The sequence below is a fragment of the Mercenaria mercenaria genome, chromosome 6 (assembly GCF_021730395.1).
Source record: "Mercenaria mercenaria strain notata chromosome 6, MADL_Memer_1, whole genome shotgun sequence".
NCBI classification, from domain to species: Eukaryota; Metazoa; Mollusca; class Bivalvia; order Venerida; family Veneridae; genus Mercenaria; species Mercenaria mercenaria.
This window is the reverse complement of record NC_069366.1, coordinates 10,567,126-10,584,903: the sequence shown is the minus strand read 5'-3', so window position 1 is coordinate 10,584,903 and position 17,778 is coordinate 10,567,126. Positions and strand designations below refer to the sequence as shown.

Genomic DNA, 17,778 nt, shown 5'->3' with positions numbered 1-17,778 from the left:
ATCTATCATAAAATGAGATCAGACTTTCATTTTCATCTATTTATTGTACGTCTACTGCAAAGTATATCTTGTATTTTATCTCAAATTTTGTCTTAATAACAAGTTTTATCCCATGTACACAGGAATTTAATTATCAGATAGTGAAAATGGGGCTTCTTCACTTTCTGTGAGGATAAGAACAGAAAGGAACAGACGTTTTCTTTTAAGAGAAACACGTAGAATTAAAACAGCTTCACTATGTTTAATCTTATGTTGAAACACCATATCAGATAAGATTTATTTAAGTCGGCAAGACATATAAAGCTCTTAATATAAATGAGCTTTTACAACCGACTATGTTTATTAGTCATTACAGCAGTTCCAACAGAACATAATTAGATATTAGCAAAGAGCATTGTTTCTTCAATGTGTTTTAAGACGGCATCATATCCTTTGAAATAAATCGTTGCCATATACATGTAAAAATAGGCCAGTGCATAATAAGGAAAAAAGTAAAGTGCATAGTATCAAGATCAGGCAGTCGTTAATTACACGGTTACAGCATACGAGACAAGGAAGCACTCATGAACCTATTACAAATCATAGATGATATGTACATGTAAGAAGTGTTATAAAAGGCAAAAGGATGCCTATTTTTCAGAATTGATTTGGTGACAATACACAAAAGTACTAAGTCTCAACATTATAAGTAAGAACGTTAATCTCGCAACAGCAGAACTCAGTAAGACAGAAAAACAAACGTGGTTGATACCGTTGTTATAGAAAGAAAAATATCTTATATATGCCCAAACTGTGATTTGTCGTTTGCTGCGCCCTTGTGATGTAATTTCTTTGCAGCTGAATACCAAAAGCAAATCACTGTTCGAGATATAATTATCAGATCTTTGGGGAAGTTCTCCAATGTTTTATCTGCGTTTATTTGCGTCCTTCAGAGCTCACACTATGACGTTTAACGCTATGAATGCCGCTATGACGTGAACTAAAGTAATCGTACTATTGCTTAATATATTGTTGAGTTTTTTCCATAAAAATGCATTTATAGTTAAATTGGCTAGTTGTATTTGTCTGCAGTACTTAGTTCAGTCAAACAATTTCGGCACGACATAACGAACTTAATTATCTTTACTTCGATTTCTGTAAAATTAAGAACAGTTGTGAATTGATCTATGAATTAGTCATATACACTTATGATATTAGATGAAAAAGCCGACTATATAGACACATCAACGGCAAAAAGAAGCATTTAAAATAATAGACCTAGCTAAACTTTTTCGCGAAATTAACTCAGGTGCTCTTACGTATTAGAAATTCGTTTTGTGGATCCGCGTACTAACTGTGGGATTTTTGCCGCATTCATGTATGCAAAGTTTTACTTGTAGAGCTATATACGTTGTACAATCGCTTTCAACAGAAATCTGACAAATGTTTGTTACTGAAACACCTTTCATACTTTATTTAGTTTATCCTTTTTAGCTCGACTATTCGAAGAATAAGTAGAGCTATCCTACTCACCACGGCGTCGGCGTCGGCGTCACACCTTGGTTAAGTTTTTCGTACCAAGTCCACATTTTGACAAAGTCTTTTGAAATAAAGCTTTGAAACTTTCAACACTTGTTTACCATCATCATGGCCAGTTATAGGCAAGAGCACATAACCCCATCAAGGATTTTGGCTGAATTATGGCACCTTTCGACTTAGAAATCTTGGTTAAGTTTTTCGTACCACTTCATATTTAGACAAAGTCTTTTGAGATAAAGTTTTGAAACTTTCAACACTTGTTTACCATCACCATGTCCAGTTATAGGCAAGAGCACATAACTCTATCAAGGATTTTGGCTGAATTATGGCCCTTTTTGACTTAAAAATCTGGGTTAATATTTCGTACCAGTTCATATTTAGACAAAGTCTTAGAAATCTTGGTTAAGTTTTTCGTACCAGTTCATATTTTATGTAAAGTGATTGACATATGGCTTTGAAACTTTTATCACTTGTTTAGTATAATAGTCTCTATCTGTAGGAAAGAGAACATTACTCTGTCATCTATTTTGGCTGAATTATGGCCCTTTTTGGACTTTGAAATTGGTTCTGTTTTCATACAAGTCCATGTTTTGTCAAAACTATTTGACATATGGCTTTTAAACTTTGAACACTTGTTTATCATTATGATTTCCATCTGTAGGCAAGAGTACATAACTATTTTGACTGAATTATGGCCCTTTTTGGACTTTGAAATTGGCTCATATATTGCCATTTAGTGCAAGACTTATCGAAATAAAAGTAATACAGGAACATTGTCTGTCTAATCTATTTATTTCTTTTGTCTGAATATCCGTGGAAATATTTTGACCCCATTCTTCAATCAATTCTTCGAATAGTCGAGCGCGCTGTCATCAGACAGCTCTTGTTACTTACTTAATCATTTCTTTGTGCCTATCTGGCGACTCACTAACCGGTCTCTTTTCTATGTCACGACCAGAACTTTATCCACCTGATATATATTGAAAAGGGCAGCATTTTATGTCCACAAAATTAAAATGAAGAAGTTTTATCAATGAAAAGAAAAAAACCCAAAGTCTATGACACAAAAATGGGCGTGCCTTCCTTCGCACTTTTACATAACAAGCAAACATATATATATATATATATATATATATATATATATATATATATATATATAGAAGACATATATATTTCTTCATATTAACTCTTAACAGAATATTTGAGAAGTACACTTTTTGGAGAACTTATTAAGTATATTTCAAAAATTAACTCATTTTGTAGATTTAAAGGCTGACTTACAAATCTGCTTAAACATATCTGTTTAGGATATGTACGTAAAGGGTTGGTTCCTGCTATTAAGCAAAAAAAAAATCTGATAACGTATAAATATGATGGGTTCAATTCAAATTGTTCTACAGTAATGGGAAAAATTAAATCAACATATATTGGCCATTTTACTGAAGTTTTATTACAAGTACAATGTTCGTACGACTGCTATTTTCCAAGCACGCAAGCCTATATGGGCTATATCTGGGCAAATGTACCACACGGGTCCCATATGGGACATATATTGTAATTATTTGCCCACATCGGACCCATGTGGGTCCCATAGACAATGTCTCAGCGATTTGATATAACGATTTATTCAAATATATGTAAGTTTCCCAAGAAGGGTCCAATATGGGTTCCATATTTCCTATCGTAACTGTTCTGGTAGTATATATCTCTATTTTTTTTGTTTTTATTTATTTACTTTTTTATATAAGTGCAAATATTGTAACGATTTGACAATCATATTTTAACTTGTTATTGCGTACACAGAATTCAACGAAAAAAAAAAAACTTTAAAAAATAAATGTCGCGAGATTATTTGAATCGTGAGCAATTTTAAATAGGGTTGCGTCCATAATGGCAGCAAAGCTGTTGATAGTTATGTTGTAGATAAATTTATCATTTCAGCAAGAACCCCTCGCAATTCTTAAACAGGTGAGAGTTTTAATTACAAATAGCCGAAAGAAGTGTTTTTGTTTAAAATGTAAGATTCAACTTTGATAAATACTCTGAAAAATGTTTCTCATGCATTTTTTTCACAACCCTTGCGGGCAAGCCTATACAGAATCCTAATGGGATATAGCTGGGCTTGTCCTGGACAAATGTACTATGTATGTCCAAAGTCGAAAAAGCATCGTCGCATGTTAACACAAATGTACTCTTTGTCTTATTCTGTACAAATCGTTCTCTCGGATGCGTACTTGGTTATCTTTCTAATCTTGTAGATTTGTCATTTATTGTCTTAGAAACATTAAAATGCTTGCAAATATATCATGATATTTGGCAAATAGTTATAATTGTTATAGACATGTGCTGAGACTGATATAACATTTCCACTTTACAGATTGCCTTTACAAAAGAATCTGTGAAGAAGTGACTTGTAGGTGCAATAGATCAGGAGAATAAAACAGTCCGTAGTGATACGGAAACAATTTCATGGGCAGCTACGGAACCTGTAGACAATTTCAATAAAAAATAGGACTCACACAATCCCAGAACGCCCCTAAACGGTTCATACTGTATAGGATTTGGGACCCAGAAAGGTCTCACATGAGCTGAACTGAAACTAAAACTGAATAATTTGATTAAACCCCTATTTTTATACAATGACCTATTCAATGGCGTTGTACACAATAAGAATAATATCAGTAATTATAACGACAATAATGATAATAACAATCAAAACAGCCTTATTTGAACAAAATGCCATGGCCGCACCCTTTCCCCTAAGGTTATTTTATCTCTTTTGCAAATACCAGTGCTTTAAATAAAGCCTTAAATGGTACGCCCAGAAGAGCTGCATATAGAAGTTCGAACCCACTAGTTAAAAAGAAATACTACACACTACCCTACCCATAGGGCATGTACCAGCAATTATAGCAGTTCGACTCAACCTTGTCTACTAGGAGTATACTATGAAAGCAATTCTGTTAAATACATTTTTGCTTTGAGCGATAATATCTTGGACCCATAAAGAACACACATTGGTTCCATATTGTACATACCATATGGGATCCATGCCAACCTTTTTTTGCAAAACTGAGTCCCGTGTAGGTGGACCATGTAGACCATGTAGGTTTCATATGGGAGACCACATGGTTTCCATGTATCCTTGCGTGCTGCAAATATGAGCAATTTCATTCACCCGTCGCACAGTATCCTGCATATGACTTTCTGATTATTTTGAGACGTTTGCCACAGCAAGTCAATGCATTTTTATATACATGTACAAATTAATATGCGGTAAGAAAACAACCAAATACATTTGTATTACATATGTAAGTACAATGATGAATGTAGGTTCTTCGATATCTTTAGCATTGGTGAAATGTTTTTTTTTCCATTGAAGTTGGCAAGTTGGAAAAATACAATCATATGATATTGATTGACAACATTACAGATATTTTTAATAAATATCATCTACTGTTTTATTTGTTTAATCTTGTACGCATTTTGTAAGTGATATTCTAGCATCAGTGACTTGAGACGAGCTGCTAAGTTTGGAATTGCATCCTTATTTTCTGTATCTTTCAGTAAGTGGATCTCTATTTCTCCATAAATTGTTCCAATACCATAGACACCATCCATGCTGAAAAAGACGAATTATTTTTATGTTATAGAAATACAATTCAATTGACAAAAAAGACAAAAGCTGATAATATTCATTTGTCCATGGTTGGAAAAGCAAAACATGCACACAAAATAACTTCTTGAATATTTCTAGACAAAATGTTTACTTCATTTCCTATTTTTTACTGAAGTTTCTTCATATGGCTTTGATTCCACATTTGATACTTGAAATAGTCACGCGCGCAAAATAAAAAAAAAGAAAAGAAAAAAAACCAGCTTCAAACTACCTTGTTTACTATAACGAAAAAAGACTAACTACAGACCGCAATTAAAAGACTAATTACAGATTTCACTTACGCCAGTATATCACGTCGCAGTCTGTCCGGTATATTTATGGTAAGCTCTTTATTAGGAATTGGAACATACTGTACAATGGATTGCTTCAAGTACCCATCTATTTCGTAAATCATTTTACCCATAATGTTCAACAAACGTCTCACAGAAGACATTGTACTTTCAGTTTTCGACGCTGCTTCCTCGAAATCTCTTTGAAGAGGATATTGAATAAAATCAAATGAGAAACAGTGAGAAACATTCCATATAGCTGAATCAGATACATGTTCGCCATTCGTGATATTTCTTGTAATCGTTTTAGCCGATATATAAATACGTTCCAGTTTACGCAAAAAGTATCGTGATTTGTTCGAAATTGATTTTATAAGAACATCTTCTAATGCTATTTCATTAAGAAGTTCAGCACATAACCAGTTTGGCAGCATATGTTTTGAAGCTACGGGAGCTATTATTGTGCATCTAACATGTCTAGCCAAACGTCCAACTATTTGACTGAGAAAAGATTTTTTACTGCTAGTATTTTGCATGTACATGATATCACATATGCTAAACCCATTTCGAAGAAAGTTTAAAATGGCTTTTAACATTGGTTTATACTCTAGTGCGTCATGTTGCTTTTGAGCTCCTCGACGATTTTTCATGACAAATAGACTTAGAAATAAACGTATTTTTACGAACACTTCGATAATGCGTGTTTCGTATATGAATGATATTTTACTTTTGAGATCGCCAATCTCGGTCGAAATAATTATATTTGATGCGTCCACGAAAAGACCGGTAGATGATTCAATTTCCCGATTTACGTCATCTCGAAATGTTGTTCTTTCTTCGTCTGTGAACGTTCTCTTGGCTTTGCAGAAAATGAGGACTGAATCTATCATATCGATGCTTCTTACGGTTTTTGATATCTGTTGAGCGACCAACACCATTATCTATAAAAGCAATATAAAATTGATTATGAAATTTATTTAAAAATGTCACCTGATCAAATTTATTCATATTTTTTGTCATCTTTCTAACTTCATATTAAACATTTGGAACTTTACTAAAGAAACATATTATGGATTTCTGCTTTCTGATACATATTGCTTATACAGAAGTAAAAGTATTTTAAGGCAAGATTAAGTACAACGTTCACTTTATCACCTTTACACTTTTCTCGTCTAGCGCTTCAATAACTGCTTGGCAGATGATAACAGTCACACAGGACGAAGTAGACCCTGTTTCCATATCATCTATGCATTGCGTTGATATGCAAAGATCTTCGAGGGTAACATCTTCTTCTCCAATAAGAATTACATTCAACTTCTTGTCAAGGGTTTTGTTCAGATCTTCAGCAAGCTGCAACACACTTTCGTCACGTACATTTCTAGGGAGTCTTCCTATTAACACGTGGAAATGGAAACAAAATGTTATGAAAACTGAAAAAAAAAATATGCAGACAAGTCAATACTTAATTTTTAACATGTAAATGGTCAAATAAAATTTCGGACCCATTGCCTTTGTCCTTATGCCCGCTTAGCAACAACCTATTTATGCCGCGCTAAATCTGATGCCCCTTCAGTATATTACGTAAATAAGTTATATGTACATTTACAAAGTGCCACCAATTTATAGCTTTTAAATCGAAAAAGTAATCTTTAGAAAGTTTTTTTTACATCCGCATATAGATACAACCGCGGATCGAATACGTTAATGCACCGTTTAGAGCAGCATCCATTTATTGACAGGATGGACAAGTTACTGAAATAGCCAACTAGCGCATTAAACATACCTATAACTGTTATCAATCTTTTCGAAAAGTCTTTTATCCTGGCTTTAAAATAATGTACTCTTGGATACCTCTCGAAAGAAATGATAAAGTTTTTACACTGGAACCTCTCTTCTCCAGTACTCATCTTCAGCATGCAATGAAAAAGACACACTTACATAAATGTTCTACACAGAACAACTATTAACATAGATTTTGCATAATTTTCGCATAAAATGTCAGTTTAAGTAAGTCTTTTAGCCATGCATATCATTGTACATATTATATAAATATTGCATTCCTGAGAGGGTGATATGAAAAATGTTCACCCCTCGAAATATGAATATCGACCGAGGCGCCAGCATTCTCAGGAATGCAATATTTATTTTATTATACCGAAATGACATTAAAGGTCAGATATTTGCTGTATAATCAACATAATGATTTAAATGATTTATCTAATGTTAAAAATGAATTACCAAACAATGGAGACTGAATTAAGGAGTGCTTACTTGTTAGCACTCGGGTGGCAACTCTTCTGTGTAATAAGACATTTTTGATAGACTTAGTCGAGACTTTTGCATACCGCTGAATCCTATGTTTATGCGCATAATTATTTCAACATTGTAACACACTGCTGAAATCGCTAGCAGTAACATTCGAAAAACGGCGATAACTATATTATTTCTAAACGAAACATATATGTGTGAGCACTTATTTTCTTAGTTAGATCATTTCCAATCTCATGGAAATAGTTTCGATTCAATATTTGATAAAAAGTTGTTTTCGAAATTTTTGGCACGTAGAACAAATCATTAATAAAAGAAAATTCGGCCGGCTTCACAAATGAAAGAATTTTAATCTTAAATTATAAAAGCACATCTTCTGAATAGTTAACGTCTCAGTCTTTTACTCAATACAAAAGTATCAATAACTCAACATGCTCAACGGGAGATATGAAAAAATAATATCACATGCGCAGTAAAATAAAATAGCGCTTTTGCGCAGATGATATGAAATTATGTATCATATCACATGCGCAGAAACTGAAAATAACGATTTTGCGCATGATATGTAAAATTACTGGGGAATATGATATATTATCCAAGTTAAACTAATGGGAAATTTGCATTGGATATTTATGTGAGGTATAATAAAACAACATATACCTTCAAACTACAACAAGCAAATGGCAAACGGCCAAATTTAACCCAGACAGTAAAATTCTTCCCAACGTATTTAACTAATCATAAAGATATGCACATATTGAAACAACGCTATAAATTCAAGTTCATTTGAGTTACCTTTTATATGTATATATTGAAATCCATATTGTCTTTTGATTTGATACAATGGAATGTTGAGACAAGCTGACAAGCGATACATGGAAGTTTAGTTGTGTGGCGCTGTCGGCAATATTTTTCTTCCATTACAGTTGCAACCAGATACTCCACAGCCTGTAAATAAATTACATACAAAGGAGTGTTATTGTTTACTCTACTATTTAAACTTGTCTATTCTGAACTATGTCTGTTCCACATACTGATACTTGTAATTTGACTAACTTCATTAATATCTAAAAATATGTATTTTTTTTTATTTAATTCTATCATCTCAGCTTTGCCTGATATGACTTATTTCATTGCGGAGAACAACGCAAAGGATAGCGCAGTAATTTGATAGACGCACACTTAAGAAAAGTATTTAACACGACCCAATTTGCTTTCCTGTTAAAAAAAAAAGATGGCTGAAAATTGTGTTTAATTATACAATAATTCATTTTTCTGATGTCACAATTATTGCGTCAAACGGCATCACGGCGCATTTAAGAAGAAACCAAAAGTAAACAGGCAAATATCTGATGGATGTCGTTAAGTGTGTACTTAACATTCCTTGGTAGGTAGCGTTTTAGAAACAAAATAATATACATATTTATTTTATGCTAACTAATGAAATACTGTATTATATCAGTTAGATATTTTCATATCTCATCGCTCACACTGTGAAAATATGAAATCTATATTTTCACACTGTAAGAGATATGAGCTCCGCCCCCTCATACATTGTGTATGAATTTTAAATTATTTGCTTAAAACAGGATGAAAATTATAGTCGCACTTTGTTCTTTATAATATATTTCTCGATTCAAATTATTTTACTTAAACAGAATTTCATACCGTTATGCAGCAAAATATAAAACAAAATGGAACTTTATGTTGCGTGCGTCTTTGTAACGTCACAGCACGTTTGACGTCATGTCTGTTTACGCACGTCTGTTTCCCGCGCTGAGATTAAAACAGTTGCAAAATGCATTTTTCAACGTAACTGAGCATAAAATAAAAAGAAAATTTGTTTGTTTTTCGTGAATATGGAATATATCTCACCTCGAAGTGAGAAAATTTTCACATTTTCACTCGCGCTACGCGCTCGTGAAAATATTTTAAATTTTCTCACTTCTCAGTGAGATATATTCCATATTCACTCAAAACAAACAAATATCCTCTATTTATTTTATGCTAACTAATGAAATACTGTATTATATCAGTTAAATATTTTCATATTTCATCACTCACACTGTGAAAATATGAAATCTATATTTTCACACTGTGAGAGAGATAGCTCCACCCCCTCATTACATTGTGTATGAATTTTAAATTATTTACTTAAAACAGGATGAAAATTTTAGTCGCACTTTGTTCTTTATAGTTTATTTCTCGATTCAAATTATTTCACCTAAAGAGAATTTCATAACGTTATGCAGCAAAAAATAAAATAAAATGAAACTTTATGTTGTATGCGTCTTTATAACGTCACAGCACGTCTGACGTCATGTCTGTTTACGTGCGTCTGTTTCCCGCGCTGAGATTAAGAATAGTTGCAAAAAGCAAATCTCAACGTAATTGAGCACAAAATAAAAAGAAAATTTGTTTCTTTTGAGTGAATATGGAATATATCTCACCTCGAAGTGAGAAAATTTTCACATTTTCACTCGCGCTACGCGCTCATGAAAATATTTGAAATTTTCTCACTTCTCGGTGAGATATATTCCATATTCACTCAAAAGAAACAAATATCCTCTATATATCAATCCAGCCCGCTTAGCTCAGTAGGTAAGAGCGTTGGTCTACGGATCGCGGGGTCGTGAGTTCGATCCTCGGGCGGGGCATATGTTCTCCGTGACTATTTGATAAACGACATTGTGTCTGAAATCATTAGTCCTCCACCTCTGATTCATGTGAGAAAGTTGGCAGTTACTTGCGGAGAACAGGTTTGTACTGGTACAGAATCCAGGAACACTGGTTAGATTAACTGCCCGCCGTTACATGACTAAAATACTGTTGAAAAACGGCGTTAACTCCAAAACAAACAAACAAACATGTATATCAAACAGTGATTTGGTCCTAAATAAAATCGGTGTCGTTTAGATGCATACTATTATGTTAGTCGTACGCATCTAAACTATAAACATTAATCACTGTTCGGGATATATTGTTTGTAAATTAATACGTTAATAAGTATATTGTTGTAATAAATGATTTTACTGCATCAATGCCGTATTTACATTTTAACGGAAACATATTTGTTGTCGCCCGTTCCACAGCCACCATGTATATATTTCTTACTAGAACAACAAGTATCTTTGGCTTGAAAATAAACCATTTTGCATAAATGTAATGTTTTCATTAACTTGGTACGACTAAAATAATTGTCGTCTTTGGTTTAAACATGTTTTATTAGCGAAATACATAGTTTATAAATTGTATACAATCTAACAAATACCGAAATAAGTTTAGGATAGGATCGAAAGCCGATGGCTTATTTAGACCTTTCTTGTCGTCTTTGAGAATCATTCCTTAGGAATTTCACTGCGCTATGTATTATGCATTATTTACCCTAAGTAATGGAAATGTTTACAGGTTAGAATTAAATGACTATGTGTGACATACAGAGAATACATTGTTTTAGATTAATTCCCAGCTTGAATCCACAAACTAATGTTACGTACTATTGTATATACGTCAATGCTCAAATTCATCTGCATTACAGATGGTATAAATATTCAAATAACTCTTTCTCTCTATATTACCCATTCATTAATAACAGAATCTAACTTGAATAACAATGAATGGGAACGTACCAAAATTTTTTGAATAAATTAAACTCCATCATTTGCCGTCGAAACAATTTATATGCATGACTAGCATGATTTTTAAATGCCAGCCGTCATTAAATCTTACATTGTCGATTATTGAAAGTGTAATTTTTCCAACAGTGGATATTGCCAATAAAAATGCATAAATATCAACGTTCCCCTTACCCTCCTAGTTATTTGTTTGTTACCTTCATCTTTTAATCTTTAAATTTGTAACTACATGCATTACGACTAGTACTTTAATAGATATACATATCGCAATTACTCCAGGGCATTTCTTGAAATTTTCATCAACGTCCATTCCAGTGACTTTCCCGTGTGATCAGGTAAAAGAGCATCAAGATAAAAAGTGCCTACTAGTAGTCCGTCATGTTTTGCCCGGTCATTTCTTCTGCCTTACTTTCTTTTAGAAAATGATACTTTAGTTATGTTTTACAAGTTGTGAGCTATGATTCAGTGAATATCATAAATATGTACTTACCTGTCGGGATCAATCAAAGCAGCAAAAATAGTATAGCAAGTTCTAAATATAGTAAAGCTCGGGATAAGTCCAATTATTTACATAAATAGCTCAAAATGCAATCTGCGTTATCACAAAACAAAAATTAACGCAATGTATTAATCATTATACCAAAACAGCTGTGAGAACGCGTTTAATCACGATTTCTAAATATAGTAAAGCTTGGGTTAAACCCGTTCTAAATATAGAAATTCAATGTTTTATATAGATTAACACAGAAACCCGTTGTTTTAAAAATAACACAAAATTGATCAACCATTATGACTGCATTTACATTGAATACGACACATGATCGACCTTTTACGTGTTAATTAATTGAAATTTTAAGACTCGTAAATTGAATGATGCCCATAGTATATGTCTTAGTTACAGACTTAGTGTTTTTTTAAAACTTTTTCAGGTCAAAGTCACGTCCTGTGCGAGGAGAATATCAGTATCATCATTATATATTTTACAATAGATACACGTGTGAAAAAATCTTAATATACATGCATTAAGAATGACTGTTTAAGCGACAGGATATTAAGATCTAAAACATAATGTGGTTCAAAGATACACCTACCTAGCAGCTGTTATGTCTTGTTTAACCTGTATTTACTGTACCTACAAGAGTATAGTGACTGACTTTGTGTTTAAAGTAGACTTACTAAAAAGTAAAATGAGCCCCGCCATGAGAAAACCAACACAGTGCGTTTGCGACTGTGCAGTCTGGTCAGGATCTATGCTGTTTGCTTTCAAAGCCTATTGCAATTAGAGAAACTGGTAACGAACCATGCTGGTCGCAAACGCACCGTGTTGGTTTTCTCATGGCGCGGCTTAAATGAATTAAAAAAAATCTACACACAAATCTAACTTCTAAATGATTTCAAACCATTATTTGCATAAAACATTGTAAACTTCCATATCAGATTATATATAAAAACGAAAGTGTCCAATTTCTGTACTTATTTTTGACCTAGATTAGCTTCTAGACTATGATATATTTTTTCACATTTTTTATGATTAAATGTAGTGAAATGAGCCAGTCTATATCCTATGTCCAGTATCATATGATAATTTCAACATCATTCCTCTGTGAAAATCTCTAAAATAGTCCGGTGTTTGTCTCTATTAAATTGAATTCGTCAAAAAAGGGAAAAAAATATAGAAATATATATTTATTGTCAGTCTAGTGGCTAGTCTATTTCTGACCCAAATAATTTAGAACATGTCAGAACATAACAGAACATGTTTAAATTCGCGGTATTTAATATCTGAATTATAATGTCTAGAAAAACAATATTCTGACGTCAGTTTCCATTAGTTTTGTAGAAATTTGAATCAAATGAAATGTTTATTAACATTATTAACATATTAAGGTTATAATGACACAATAAAATTTCATCCGAGGACTATATCTATATATTCATAATTCGTCTTATTACAAACTCGATTCTATTCCCCGTTGAGTTACACTAGTACCGGAATCGTCAATATTTTTTCCATACACTGACGCCTGAATTTCATATCGGGTTCGTGACGTAATTTAGTGTGTGTGTTGTTGCACTATTTTTTCTATTTAGTTCAGTATTGTCAATCCTATTCAGGCTGTTGAACATATTTATGATATCTACATAATATTTATACTTGTAGATGCGTATGTAATAAAAAGGTTACTAGCTTTGCGTCAGGAAATATGCACTCGTTCTTCAGCGGAAGAATATATATTGCGCACCTGAAGTCGCGCAATATTTCCACTGAAGAACTCGTGCATATTTCCCGATACAAAGCTAATAACCTATAAATATTAGCCAAAACTGCAGAAAATTCTGTGAATTTTTAGGTTGAAACCACGAAGTGGTTGAGACCTATAATTACCGTATTCCAGAGCTTGCAAAATTATCAGACTAATCATTTTCACTGAAAGACAGATTAATCCGCTGTAAGGTTTTTGCCCGTTTTTTTCGGGCTAAATCGACAGATATTCTTATTGATATAAACTGTTTTCTGAACATTGTTCTACAGTCGGTTGATATTTTCATACATATGTAAATACAATAAGGTTAAAGAATGCGTCACTTCATATTAAAATTATGTTTTTAAGTCTGTTGATCCACCGAGCATGGCTAAGTTGAAAAGCGAAGGTGTATTCCTTTAAAACACTTCAGAAAAAAACCCAGACGTGACCGAAGCGCACGAAAATATTCCGTGAAAAAAATAGTTCAAAACGTATAATAAAGATTTCTCTAGTTTAGCCTTAATACATAATGCACTCGTCAGTAATAAAACAGCATATGATCTGAATCATTTTTATTAGCTGTATAGGATATAGATCTGCATGCGATTCTTTCTACCTGACCTGATTCGAATGACAAGGGAGATCACTGTGTAGGAGTAAACTAAATGATGAACTGCTTTATTTCATTTAAAAATAGATTTGCTTTCTGAATTACTTCCCTTTATTCTTATTTTATCCTTATTTTTGTACAGCTTTTATAATGACCGATTCATATTATCTATTATTTAACATTTTATTTTATCGTTTTAATATCTTTGTAAGATTTATATAAAACTGAGTCAAAATATTTGTTTAAGATTTCCTTTTTATAAATAATTATAACTGTAGTATATAAATTGCTATAATAATCCATTTTAGACCGCCCGCTTAGCTCAGTAGGTAGAGCGTCGGTCTACGGATCGCTGGGTCGTGAGTTCGATCCTCGGGCGGGGCGTATGTTCTCCGAGACTATTTGATAAACGACATTGTGTCTGAAATCATTAGTCCTCCACCTCTGATTCATGTGGGGAAGTTGGCAGTTACTTGCGGAGAACAGGTTTGTACTGGTACAGAATTCAGGAACACTGGTTAGGTTAACTGCCCGCTGTTACATGACTGAAATAATGTTGAAAAACGGCGTTAAACCCAAAACAAACAAACCATTTTAGACCGTAATTAAACTTAAATAACTGAACCATTTTAGCATGGAAAGCTACACGTTAAAAGTTAAGCAAATGGTCTGGTTAACTTACATATTTGTCTCGATATTTAATGTAACAACCTATTTTAGTACTTACAAGATAAATAATTGACATTCCTTGCAAATCATGAATATATATTTAGATATTAGCGGTACTTTACTATGACTTTTAACAACATTACATCAGTTCCGGATTTGTATTTTAATTGTTGTTGAATTGAAAGTTGGTGTATTATGTGATATCGTGTTAAATTTGAAAAATAATTAGATTTTTCTATTCTACTCGATACTTTGAACCTAGCTACATAGAAATACTTTTTAAAGTATGTCTTCTAGCTTATAGACTAAGTAAATAATAAGATTCTTATTTGTCACAACATTATTCTATATATTCTGAAAATTGTGTTTTTGATTTGTGGAAGTCGACAAAATGGCTCTTCTTAATAGGTAGCCTTATCTTTTGATACATAACGATTTGTCAAGAAAACATTCACTCAAACATTATATGTACAATAGACTGGTGAACATAGAAAGTAGTATTGATTAGGTCAAGAATGTGTATTATTTGTTGTTGCCTGCTGCCAACTGTAGATGTGTTCTTTAGTTTTCGAAACGCTATAACATACTGTAATCCAAAGACCGACACGCAGAGGTACATCCAAAATGGTATACATGTGTAGCTTTTGAATTATGAACCTTTCTAGAACAGTTCTTACTTATATGCCAATCCTGCTAGAACCAATCATAATTCTCGTTTAATTTATCTATTAAGCCTCACAATTTAGCAACTGTACAAAAAAAAAACAAAAACAAAAAAAAAAAACAACACAACTTGAAACCTAGCAAACAGTCATAGGAAGTGAGCAAATTTAAAATCTTGGCGATCTGATTACTTGGAGAATGATCTTGGAGTTACTTTTCAGGTGTTGGATGTTTGGAGTTGAACTTTTCTGTGTGTTGTGCCTGCAGTAAGTGCATTCTGATACTGTACGATGTGCATTGCCTGTAGTCTTCTGATTTTACAATATTATTTTCAAATCAATCTAATTTACGCTTGATAATTCTTTTGATTTACTAATTTATCACCACAATTTAGCAATTCTTGGAAATATGCTTCAACTTACAATTATAGAAAAAAAACTTGACATATAGCAAACATAAATAATATTGGAGTTGAACTATTGGAGATCTGGTTACTTAGAGAATAGCGTTTGATAGCCTGGTGAGCAGTAGGACCACAATGACACTTTTGTTTGTTTTATCTTTCTTGAATGATAAGCGCAGTTTGGAAACAAGGCGCATTTATGTACACAACGAGTTTCTGTTAAATAAACATTGTTTGGAAACGCAAATATGGTATAGGTAGACAGCAGGAAATACAAACTTTACTTTAACTTTACCAAACAGCTTCGACTAACTTTTTGAAGCATATAACGTAGCTTAAAACATCAGCAGACATTCTTCTTACAAACAAGCATAAATAAAGCTGATATTTGACATGAAAATAGGTTTTACTAGTCGGGAAAAATTTATTTATATGGACTCAATTCGAGTAGACCATGGTGGCATATCCGGCGAATAACTACTTTCATGCCTTAAATACCAGCCCCTGTGAAAGTGAAGGTTACATACACACTTCTTACTAGTTCGATAAGTAAACGTCGGGCTTCAATATTTTACGATTTTGACATTTCATATAGTCCGTTTATTTTTATCGAAGTTTTTATAAATTTCCCGGTAGACATTTTTAATAACTACTGTAATGAGTGGCACTTAAAGGTAAATATTAGCAAAACGAAAATTATTGTTTTTGGAGTCCGCCAATTAAGAAATTTTAACTTTAAGCTCGGTAATAAACAAATCGATATCACTGATCAGTATCATTATCTCGGTGTTACCTTTTCTAGTAATGGTTCTTTTCTAAAAGCTAGGAAACACGTAGCTGAACAAGCCACCAAAGCTTTGTACTTGCTTTTTTCAAGATCCTCAAATGCTAATTTACCAATTGATTTAATTATAAAACTATTTGACCACACAGTCCTGCCAATCTTAACTTATGGGAGCGAAATTTTTGGATTTGAAAACCTTGAAATATTAGAAAAAGTTCACAACGAATTCCTCAGAAAAATAACTAAAGCTAGGCGCTCAACCCCTATTGCATTTTTGTATGGCGAATTCGGCAGATACCCCGTTTCATTAATAGTTAAAAGTCGTATGATATCTTATTGGAACCGTCTATTAACCGGTAAAGATAGCAAATTGGCTCTCGAAATTTATAAATATATGTTAAATCAGCCGAATGTAAATTTTAAATGGATAAACAAGATAAAAGAAATACTTATTTCTGTTGGTCGCCCTGATTTATGGGAAAATCAGTTTCAAATTAACCAGAAAAAAATCTCCATAAACAAATAAAATGTATACTTATCGACCAATTTAAGCAGAGCTGGCATGAACAACTTCAACAGTCAAATAAGGGGCGTATTTACTCTAGCTTTAAAGAAATCCACCAGTTTGATCCATATTTTTTGAAACTTGAAGATATTTATTTTACGTTAAAAGAATAACAAGAAATACATGTTAGTAAGTTATAAAATTGTATACCTTTTAGTACTTGCAAACATCTTTTCTGTTCTGTTGTAAATATATGTCCATTAGTCCGTTAATAGAATTATTAGCGTCTAGACTCAAGTCATGATCCGTGACATGTGACACATCCATAATGTTTGGTCCGAGTGTTATTTTTAGTAACAACACAGGTGTGTAACAAGCAAAGCAAACTTTACCTGCGTGACTGCGTACATGTGTATATAAATAGGCTTTGAATTGTTTAACCGATCTGATATGTACAGTATTTCATATGATTGTATTATTATGTATTTACTTAACAATTTATCATATATGTTGCATGCAAATACGACTA

General features: G+C 32.8%; 1 protein-coding gene across 4 annotated transcripts; it reads right to left on the bottom strand.

The window, feature by feature from the left end:
• Positions 1-2,949: 2,949 nt before the first annotated feature.
• On the bottom strand, positions 2,950-17,599 carry LOC128557576 (uncharacterized). Of its 4 annotated transcripts, none has more exons than XM_053545069.1 (6): positions 17,460-17,599; positions 8,530-8,682; positions 7,250-7,373; positions 6,622-6,857; positions 5,479-6,407; positions 2,950-5,140 (listed from the first exon to the last, which is right to left on the bottom strand). In XM_053545069.1, the coding sequence occupies exons 3-6, from the start codon at positions 7,371-7,373 to the stop codon at positions 4,972-4,974; spliced, it is 1,458 nt and encodes a 485-aa protein (XP_053401044.1). In that variant the 5' UTR covers positions 8,530-8,682; positions 17,460-17,599; the 3' UTR covers positions 2,950-4,971. The 4 variants fall into 4 exon arrangements, with proteins under 4 accessions (XP_053401044.1, XP_053401045.1, XP_053401046.1 ...); XM_053545070.1 differs by lacking the exon at positions 17,460-17,599 and adding an exon at positions 11,860-12,010; XM_053545071.1 differs by lacking the exon at positions 17,460-17,599 and adding an exon at positions 11,736-11,802.
• Between the last annotated feature and the right edge of the window lie 179 nt (positions 17,600-17,778).

Excerpts from the sequence above, each read along its gene's own strand:
- LOC128557576 (XM_053545069.1), bottom strand. The coding sequence starts at position 7,373 with ATGAGTACTGGAGAAGAGAGGTTCCAGTGTAAAAACTTTATCATTTCT. Across the intron at positions 6,408-6,621 it reads TAGACGAGAAAAGTGTAAAG|ATAATGGTGTTGGTCGCTCA; the intron begins GTGATAAAGTGA and ends TTGCTTTTATAG. Across the intron at positions 5,141-5,478 it reads CTGCGACGTGATATACTGGC|CATGGATGGTGTCTATGGTA; the intron begins GTAAGTGAAATC and ends CGTCTTTTTCAG.